The 10,563-nt window shown below is 42.3% G+C and overlaps 2 protein-coding genes across 2 annotated transcripts; both read right to left on the reverse strand.

Moving 5' to 3' along the window:
* Window positions 1-67: 67 nt before the first annotated feature.
* LOC108878169 (protein limb expression 1) lies at window positions 68-5,435 on the reverse strand. The gene is made up of 6 exons (XM_018668570.2): window positions 4,288-5,435; window positions 3,466-3,671; window positions 2,719-2,859; window positions 2,541-2,636; window positions 1,408-1,485; window positions 68-1,300 (listed from the first exon to the last, which is right to left on the reverse strand). The coding sequence occupies exons 1-6, from the start codon at window positions 4,367-4,369 to the stop codon at window positions 836-838; spliced, it is 1,068 nt and encodes a 355-aa protein (XP_018524086.1). The 5' UTR covers window positions 4,370-5,435; the 3' UTR covers window positions 68-835.
* A 149-nt stretch (window positions 5,436-5,584) lies between these two features.
* Window positions 5,585-10,002, reverse strand: riok2 (RIO kinase 2 (yeast)). Its single transcript, XM_018668569.2, has 10 exons — window positions 9,806-10,002; window positions 9,048-9,186; window positions 8,828-8,944; window positions 8,340-8,515; window positions 8,117-8,205; window positions 7,819-8,010; window positions 7,628-7,720; window positions 6,794-7,219; window positions 6,395-6,494; window positions 5,585-6,044 (listed from the first exon to the last, which is right to left on the reverse strand). The coding sequence occupies exons 1-10, from the start codon at window positions 9,869-9,871 to the stop codon at window positions 5,883-5,885; spliced, it is 1,560 nt and encodes a 519-aa protein (XP_018524085.1). The 5' UTR covers window positions 9,872-10,002; the 3' UTR covers window positions 5,585-5,882.
* Window positions 10,003-10,563: the final 561 nt, after the last annotated feature.

Consider the following 10,563-nt stretch of genomic DNA (forward strand, 5'->3'; position numbering starts at 1 on the left):
CCACAAATCTTAAATAATCTTTTCCATCTCAAATAGTGTTTATGTAAATGTAAAGGCAGGTCATGAATAATGGAAAAAATATTTATTTACAAATGTATAATAACAATGATAAGCTCAACATTTCCCTTTAAAATGCATTCACCTCCTGTACTTACCCAGACCTAGGATAATTGAATGCTCTTGGACTGTAAGAGTATATCTCCTACCCAGCTGCTCTCTGACATTATCAAATATATGTGTGTCACACTCTGTCAAACTCTGTCTCATAACAATATGTCATCCAACATGTCATGCAGTCAGTCAGTATCTGCTGAGGAAACTGATGCTGCAGATGACATACTGGACAGGGAGGAGGACAGGAAGAGTGAGACAGGGAGAAACACTGAGTTGCTGGTAGGTTAAGCAGTACATAGGCTAAATAATTTAAATCAGTCCTGTATTCTAAATTACAGTGGTATTGTGTATGATAATATACGTCTCAGAAATATGTCAGAGTTGAACATTAATTAAAGGTAATGCCGTTAAGTAGAGTGCTCTTCATATGAAAACAAATAGAGGGTCACTGCTACAGTGTGCTGTCACTACCTTTCCTACTAGCTAATTCAAATAATTTGAATGCTGTATATCTTGTGGTTAAAGTAGCAAATACACTACATATATCTTTAAGTCTTAGCTCTACATTTATAAAAAAAAAGTGTTAATGAAGTTAGAGTATTATTAATACACAAATTAACACAATATGTGTAGCTCTTGTGATTACAAAACTCTTATGATTACAGAAAACCTGATGACAATGACCATGTTTGATCGTCCATCCTCTACCTCCTGATTCAGTCTATTCAAAGTTATTTAAAGGCACATAAGTCTGCCGTGAGCACGGTGAAGGGCTGTTGGAGGCCATGTGTTTGCCAGAGGTTTGACAGACTGTTTGCTTTGTGTTTTTATGAAGGGTTGCTGAAGGACTGCAGGGTGGGGTTATCTGGACCTCTGTGTCCTGGCTGTATAATGTGTGTAAAGGTAGTTGTTCATGCTTGTATGTGCAACTTGGTGTCGGGCTCGAGGATTCAGACGTGTGTTGAATGTACACTTGACTCAGAGCCAGGCTGAGGATCTCTGTCTTTTCCTTGTAGAAGCGCAGCTCCGCTCCTCGACGCCGGGCCAACACCAGCTCCCTCTGCGCCACCTGCAGCTCCTCTCCGAGCCGCCCCGGTGACCTCTGCTCCCGCCCCAGCCAATCCAGAGCCATGCTGCTGCGCATGTACTCGTTGAGACCTCGCTGGGAATAATAGGCAATCACGCTCTGAGGAGGGGGAGAGGGAAGACGATGGGCAATCATCACTATATACTGATGTTTTATCAAAGTTTGCTGTACCCAGGGATGAGATGTGTCCTCGGCACGACCTGTACCTGTCGAGAGCACTGCCTTTCCCTCAGCGCTTTCAGTGTCCCATTCCAGTGCAACAACTGGAAAATTGTCATCATCTCCTACAGAGAGGGGGAGAAAGTGGGTGAGAAGGAAACACAGGGAGAGAGAGAGAGAAAGTCTTGTGCAACGCCATGAATAACGACTTGAATAACAAGCCCAAAGCCCAAACCCCAGTTCTGTGTCCGTATGTTTGACAGACACATTGTGTGGCTATTTCTTGAACTCACACCTAAACTGTGGATGATTGGTTTGAAAAGATATTGTAAATCTGTACGCATCACGTAGGTTTCAGCCCTGATTTATAAAACACCGTCTGGCTGAACAGCTGTCGTGCGTTAAAAGCTCGTGACATTAGTGTTAAACAGAGAGAGTCTATACATTAACTGAAATTGACCTAATGAGGCACAGATGGAAAACATGACACGTTAAGTTGTCTGGGGTTGAAGTCCGTGTTGTAGCTGCCGGTCTGTTTACTCTGTTTCCAACTGTGCATCTGCCCCATGCTGCTCGTTTATGATTGTGCTTGACTACCAAACCTATTTGCCACCTCCTTCACTGACTGCATGTACAAATAATACAGGGCACTGACAGCTGCATTCCTCATGGTTTCTCCAGGCTCAGCGTGCACGTATGAAGGTGTGTGTATTACTTGGAAGCTCTCCATCTCTATGAGTCGTGTTTTAGCAGGAATGATAATGAACCCATTTCCCCCCCACTAATAACCCTCTGTCTGGAGACATATGCTTATTTATACAAAGGTAGAAATATTAGGTGTTTCAAACCAAGACTCCCTGCCAGGGTCTGACTGAGAGTGAGATGGGGTGGGAATAAATAGGTATAAACAATGTCTGGTGGAATTACCACCCAGTGGGTATGATTTGTGTAAAGTTTGGCTTAATAACTCCTATTTACGTAAAATGATAATGCTTTAACTTGGGGTCGAATTATGAATATACTATTTAAGATCCTTTAGTGCAAAGAAGCACTTCACAGAGTCGGAATCCTTTGAAATAAACAGATCTTTTACACAATTACCACACGACCCCGCATGATTTATGTGCGTAGTTACATGGAAGACAGAGTTTGTGAAACAGACTTTGGTTGTTTGTTTTACCTGGAACTCCAGCATCGTCCTTCCAATGTAGGAGTGGAGGAGTAAACTGTAGGTGCCTATACTGGTGCTTGAATCACAAGCATCTTCTATTGAGACCTTCACAGAGGCAACAAACAGTGCAGGTCAGCATTCATGAGATTAACTGTGTCTGCCTTGTAATGAGGTGTCTCACGCTCACCGCACTGTCTGCGGCCGCCTGCTGCAAACTCTGAGCGATGAACTGGGGGTTGATGCGTCGACACGGCAGCTCGTTCACAAGGGAGTTCATCAGAGCCACGCGAGCTGCATCTCTCCGAGCTTCTGCTTGAGTGTCGCACACCTGAGGACGAGGAGATGACGCACATGAAAGGGTTAAAACGTCTGGGAAGGTGCCAGGGGGGAGGGAAAAAATGTGCTTTGTCACTTCACACAGAAAATTCAGGGTCTGCTGACACATGTGAGTCTGTTGACTGACTTGAGTCTGTGAGTTCTGTCTATTAACAGGCGCCCACTCTTAGTCGCATTTGGACAATTTTACACTTCACTACAGCTAATCATGGGGTCAGAACTCAAATCACCAGCAAGATTAAGACATTAGAGGCATTCACAGATAATCAATCACATGCCTACTCTGAGCTGAGGCCTGCTGTCTGGGTCACAATAAGCCCATTGAGAAGCATCATGGGATTTAAACTGAACAACATCATTTTCTAACAACCACTAAAGTGTGTTTATCCCCACTGAACGGCCTTCAGTGCTGCTTGTAAGCACCAACCTGTGAGTGTGGATTTTGATGGAATACAACCGAAAAAATATCCTCCTGCCACCCAAAGTGGCAGGAGGATATTCATGGACATTTTGTGATATTCAGTGATATCTCCTGGCACATGTTAGTGATATCTCCTAATTTCCTATCAACTCCCAACTGCAGGAATGACAAACACACCTTATAGTTACCAAAGCAGCTCCCTCCAGGAAGGGTGACATAGCAGATGTGCGGGGGACCAGGGGAGGGTGCGGATTCGTACAACAGCAGGCTCTCTGTCTGGACGCCTGCGTCCCCTCCAGAGCCGTCCGATTCACTGAAGGAACCATCTGACTGGCTCGTACGTTTCTGCTCCCAGAAGTTATGGAGCATGGCCACCACATTCACTGCACACACAGACATGGATGTCAAAAAGGAGACTGGCGGTGGTGACAACGTTCATGACCTTGACAGAAAGTGAACTGTTGTAAATTCATGCATTTATCCTTCTGAAACATAACACATTTAGGTAACTCTTATGTGTTATCTTTAAAGGTGAAGTTTTTAGTCTAAGTCAGAGAGAAATTGTGAGATAATGTGAAAATGTTAAAGTAAATACACAAGCCAGACATCTGTAAGTCAGCATTCCCAGACAGTGTTTATTGAAGTAGAATCAGGAAGCGAAGGGAAGCCCATCATAACTTAAACAAATCAGTATTTTGTAACCCTTTGAGCTTTTTCTGGCCCTGAAATAGGTTTTAACATTTCCTGTGTCCTTCACTGTGTGCCAAACAATTCACTGCAGTGCAGTTTATGGCAGTTGGGATAACTTGACTGACACTTGTTCAAGGTATTCAAAGCAATGAGAAAATAGTGAATTGCTCTCCTGTTTTGTATTATTTTAATGCATCATTGTCAGGTCAGTGGTAAACTGTTTTAACAGGTTCTTATATTTAAAACATAAAGCTGTATTTATTTTCCTGCTGAAACCAACATTAAATGTGTTGATTCCCGGTTACTCACAGTTTTTGGAGCTGGTATCAGTCTCGGTCTGCGACAGGTACGACATGATGCTCCCCTCAGCTTTCACTTCACTCATCCTCATCCAGTGTTTACTTCCACGGCCACCTCAAACACAGTCAGCCCGCTTGACTCGGCTCCCGCATGCTTCACCAAAACGGCACACACAACCTCACGAAATGAGCAACCGCTGTCGTCATCACAGCTCGGGATGGGAACATCGTGAGAAACAAACTCAAAATCTGAAAGCTCCTCTACTAACCCGTTCTCCACCTCCTACGCTCCCTTTCTCCCCTCCTCCTCTCCTGTGTGAACATCTCACCAGGATTTCTCTTTTGAAGCAGACCACCTTTGTCACCCTCGCTGCCAATTAGCTCAGAGGGCCCCTCACTCTTTCTGCACACACACACAGAGGTGCAGAGCAGGAATGCGGAGCCCCTCCCCTTGGGCCTTGCAGCTGGCTAATCCCTGAACAGAACAGGGATGGTTGAAGACTTCCATAAAGTTGCCAAGTTGAACAGACACAGACAGCGCAATGAGCCATCTTGGGGAACACAAAAATTCTGAACAGTCCAGTATATAGTTAGCTGCTTCTTTTACAAGTCAGTATCCAAGATCATAGGGACAATCTTACCCAACATGTGGTGTCAAAGATGTGTGGGGGTGGGATACTTTTGACTTCACACTCTAATTTGAGCCCACTGAGCCCAGGGTCTGAGCTCCATTCACCCTCTTCAATATGAATGGCCATTGTTCAAGTCTGAATTCACCCGCTCTCTGAAAGCCTCTTACACATAAATGAACCAAATTCTGAAAGAGAAGTGGTTTCTTGGTTCACAAATTCTCCCCTCTCATCTTTTACATCACTCCGTGTTAAAATATGTCAGAGAAAGAGAGTGGATGGTTATTTGGGTTTTTTCTTGCACCTTTTATAGTAAATGCATTGGTATGTTCTGTACCATGTGTTTTCCCACACGCTTGTGTCAGTCTTTACTTTTTTGATTGGCTGCTTGAGGGGGGGTGGAAGTAGTGAACTATTCAAAGTACCATAATAGTTGGAGACTTCTGAGCAACAGGAATTGTGCATAAATAAAAGCTCTCCCTGAATGCATTTGGGTTGAATCTCACATCAGTCACTCTGTCAGCAGTAGTCCCAGACTGAGAATGAACTTGATAATGACATGTTACTCTATATGTTTCTGCCAGTTTTTAAACTGATATGCGAGTATCAGTAAACAAGCATATTTAAAGGCTGAAGGCAGTTCCATAATTTTAAACAGACGAAAACACACCTCAGCAGTAATGTGTAAAGGGTTTAATTGTCAAACTGCTTCATTATATTTACATTAGACTGTATGTGAGGAATGATAGTCCATCTTCATACTTGATAGTGAAGAGATTTTCTGAGTAGGAGAGCACACTAGAGAAATGCTGTTTGTTTTCATTTCAGCGTGATCATAGTCTTGTCATCCCTCTCTTTGATTTTTGCTGATGACAGCACAGAACAGTTGAGGTGTTGCACAAGTCTTATGAATTTTTCCATCAACCACCATGTGACCAACTCTTTGGACACATGGTGTCCATCGCTGCAGTGCCATTTATCCCCAGAAGGAGGCGCTCTCCATACTAGACTTGATGTTGCTTTGGTTCTCCCTCCTGGATTTGGTCACCAAGTTGGCCTCCCCCTTCTGCAGACGTCTCCTCTGTGCTGCCTTCTGCTGTTTGGTGAGCTGCCTCCGCACCTTCTGACGGATCACCTCCTGCAGCACAAAATAACAAATGACAAAATAACAATGACGCTGGGTTACAACAGATGAATGTACAGACTGTCTGTCTCTGTGAGGAAGACACAACACTATGCAGACATGTTTCCTCTGCTACAAGTCACCTGGCGCACAGCTGCAGTGCCATGTGAACGCTCTTTAGGAAAGCCTTCAGGATATTCCAGTTTTGTCAGAAACTGTGTACTAGGATTGCTACAATGTGTGATTAAATGTTGAAATAAAAATACATTCAAGTGATTAACCAGTGTGTTTTGTAGTGGCACTGTAATAGTGTCCCACACTCTCACCATGACCCTTACCAACAGCTGTGTGTGTGTTTAACTTACTGGTGGTATGGTAGAGCAGCTCCCTATGCTGCCCATTGTGGCCTCACTGTCTGTCCTCCTCCTCCTGTGTTCTGCCATGTGCAGAAGACTGTCTGAATCTCTGCAGAAGAAAACACAGCGAAAAAAAATGTGTTGCTATTTTGGCATATTGTAACAGCAAAGCATAGACGTTCACTGTTTTGTGTATATTTTAACAACCCTGCTTGATTTGATAAAAAATATGCTTTATTTCTTTATTTTAAAATATTGTTTTGCTACATGTCTGTGTCATTTCTCAAGCTCTCCTATTAATAGACCTACAATTATTAGTTGGCTAGGTGGTGAATATTCAAATTTAAAATTATTGTTGCATCCAATGTGTTTCATTTTGGCAGTTGTATTGTGTTAGCTTTCCATTACCTGAAGGGTTTGAACTCTTTGTTGGCGGCAGAGAGGTCTGTCAGCTCTGGGCACTCATCCTCTGCCTCCTTCAACTCCTCCTCTAAGTCTTTCTCTGTCTCTTCATCACTTCCAGCAGCAGGTGCTGTCTCAGTCTCTTTCTGCTCTTCTGTTTTTTCACTCTTTTCCTCCTCCTCATCTTGTCTGTCTGCATGTGTGTCACTGACTTTCAGACCCTCCAGTTCCAACATTGCATGTTTGTATTCCTCCATGTCCACGCTGTCCTCTTCTCTTTCTTCCTCCTCGTCTGTTGCCTCTTCATCATTGTCCTCCTCTTCATCATCTTCCTCTCCCTCAGGTCCTGCTGGGTGTAGCAATGCACCATCTCTCTCCAGATCCTTGGTAAACCCACTAGCTGAGACTTCAATGTCTAGAGAATAAGACCGCCTGTGCAAATAAACAGTGACAACAAAAGATCATTAAAAAGTTGTTTTCACTTCAATGTCAGTGTTTTAAATAAATGTACTCTAGGGAGGCAAAACTCTTCCAATTCAAAAAGTGATTATATATCACATAATTGGCCATTCAATTATTGTCTTGCAAACACATAAAATATGAATGCCTGCACTTCAACTCTGTAGAAATTGTTTTTTGATGAGTATGCCTCAGGTATCACAACAAAACAATATAAATTCCATGGTAGAAATGAATAAAACTGAGTTGTTTAACTTGATAAAACAAAACAGAAACAGGAGAGAAATTTTGATGTGCCCAATAAAAAGCATGCTGCATATAATCAGCACAATTTTTGTATGCGTGTGTGTTTTATTGCAACTAAAAGATAATAGCCCTTACCTGATGTCTTTGAATGTTGGAAAGAGCTCGCTCTCATAATTGAACCTTTTTGCAAAGAAATCTCTGATACATTTCACATCTCGGTCAAAATACCTAGAAACAAAGGTTGGAGAAGTGAACAACATGTACATCATTTGCTTGTTTTATTAATTTTAACCAGTGATTTTCTACTTTTTAGCAAAGACACCAACCATTCAGCATTAGGATGTGATGTGGACACCATTTGAGGGAAGTCGATCATAGTTATGTGGTCCTGGTCATCCAACATAAGGTTAAACTCATTAAAGTCTCCATGAATCAGGCCGTGATTGGCCAGTTTGACTATGAGCTCCATGAACTCGTTGTACAGGGCTGGTGGATCCTGGAGCTCATGAATCTGACACCTGGAAGAGAGAGACAATGCAAACAGATTATATAAGGAGCAGAGAGTACAAAGAGCATACCACAGAATATTTTAAGGAAACAAAGGGGAACGGCTTGTTTACATACAGCGGATATCCATTGATGAGCTCCATCACTACAGCATGTCTGTTGTAGTCCACAGGTTTGGGAACAGGAAAACCTCGATCATACAGTGCCTGAAAAAATTGCAGAAGACTTAAAAGATGCACCACACAAAAGTTAATTCCTACAGCGCATCTTATGAAGTTGTTGGTGACATTTTCCTTCTATTTCACGTGACTTACACACTCTGTCTGATTTGTTACGTTACCTTCATGTAGGCAAACTCCTTCATGGCAGAGAGGCGAGAGAGGTAGAGCCAGGACACGTTCTTCCTGTGTTTGTGGTAATCCCTCTTGTTCTTTAGGTTCCTGAAGGAGGTGCGACCCAATCTGTGAAGCTTCAGAGCATACTGCTCTTCGTTTGGACTTGCCACAATATATATGTCTACAGGAGGAAAACACATAGAAAAGAGTTGTGTGAACATGAGTACATCAGAGGCTGACCATGGCAATAAGGCCTAGAAATCTGACAGAGAACATATTAATTTTCTTTTTCAAGCTGAGACGGTTTTGTTTTCTGAGGGACCAGATCTACTGTGTCTGAATTACTATCAAAAATGAATCATTTAACACTTGAATTTGCAGGAACAATATTTATAGCATATACTACACCCATCAATAAAAGGATTTCACTGATTTCAACCAAACCACTGATTATGACTATATGATACCCAAATATCTACAATGTTTTTCATACCTGACTCTTTACCCACTCCCATTTGGTTGCCAACTGAAATGATCACTTCTCTGGAGCACAAAGTCTTCAGGGCAAGGTAGTCATATCCTCCGTAGTTCAACCTGTAGCCCTGCACAGCTGAAATGAACATATACATACCACATTAGAAAAACGCTGGCATGTACCATCTCTATATCTGCGCTTGTGAGACAAAGCTTGTATCAGCTGTGTGTCTTCTTACTCTTGGTGCGTTCGTAGACTACGAGTTTGTGCTTGACAAGCTCTCTGAGAATCTTATTGCAGCCGCCATGTTTGAGGCTAGCGATGGATGACAGGAGACTCACTGGGACGATCTCATGGTTTTTCATCCCCATTTCAACCTGTATGAGAAAAATTTCCCAGGGACAAAACAGAATATGATCATGTGGGTGTTGAAATTCACTACTGGTTGCACCAACACTGTTAAAACTGCTGTATATCTGAAATGACATGAAAGGAGCACTGCTGGATGAGACCATGGTCTGAGCTTTATATTATTAAGATTATATTACTTTAAAAGGGCATTTTCACACAATGTTAAACTGTTTTTACCGCATCATCAGAAATATGCTTTTGGTCCAAATACTGCCTGATATAAGATCCTGTTACCTGACTGGCTATCATGTCCCCATAACGAATATATAATGATGCAGTATCACCCAGTGGTTGTGGTTAATACCGTGATCATACCCAACGTGCAAGCACTTATTTATTTCACACGTTAATTACATGTGGTAATTTATATTTTGTTAATTAACACCCAACTGACAACAGCAGCTTTATTTTACCCACTGCAACGGTAACATATCATCGAGCAACTGTTAGACAGCCCGTTAATGAGCCCTAAAGTTTGTCGATGTATGTAGTGTTCATGCAGGATTGACTATTTAATGACAAAGCTAACCTAGCACAGGCTAACTCCGCTGGGGCAGAAGTGACTTCAGTTAGCTCGCTACTTACCGCTGTGAGGACTCGGAAGTCATCTCGAGACAAGTATCTCAACACCACCACGTTCAGCTTCCCCATGTTTCAACCGGCGCACAAACAGTTACCGTGTATACAGCGTTAATACTAATATTTCTTGAGCAAAGTTAACCACATTTTCAGTAAACACATGTGCAAGGCGGAAGTTCAGCGAACGGACGTTACGTCACTTCAAGTTTACGTTCGACGTCATCTCGGTGTACCAAAACGTGGTACCTGGATTACGGATTATTATTTGACAAAAACTACGTTAACAAAGTGTGAGCTCAGGCTTTTAATGAAACAGAATCATGAAAACACATAGCATTCTTATTAACATGGTCAGACCATTTCCATCACCAGTGCTGAAGTGGGTGAATAAAGTGAAAGCTTTTCCACACAACTGACCCTCTCGCAGACACTGACATACACAGGTGTAATTAATCACATTAATTGCTGGAGCCATGATTAATGCTATCAGTTCCACCTGTGTTTTGTTATGCTTGCTCCCATTTCATCCTACAGACTAGTGCATGGCATAATAATAAAGCGCATTGCATTCACAAAAGGAAAAACCTTGGAGACCTTACTTAGATAAGGTTTTACCATCTCATAATTACTATCCTCATCCTGAGATAGTTGTCTTGCTTTGTGGCAAGACTCAAGCAGTATGGCTACCTGCTATTTCCTCTTTGGTGTGAAACAGTGGGAGATATTAATGTCACACCATTTATTATTATTATTCATATTATCCA

The sequence above is a fragment of the Lates calcarifer genome, linkage group LG13 (assembly GCF_001640805.2).
Source record: "Lates calcarifer isolate ASB-BC8 linkage group LG13, TLL_Latcal_v3, whole genome shotgun sequence".
Lineage (NCBI taxonomy): Eukaryota > Metazoa > Chordata > Actinopteri > Centropomidae > Lates > Lates calcarifer.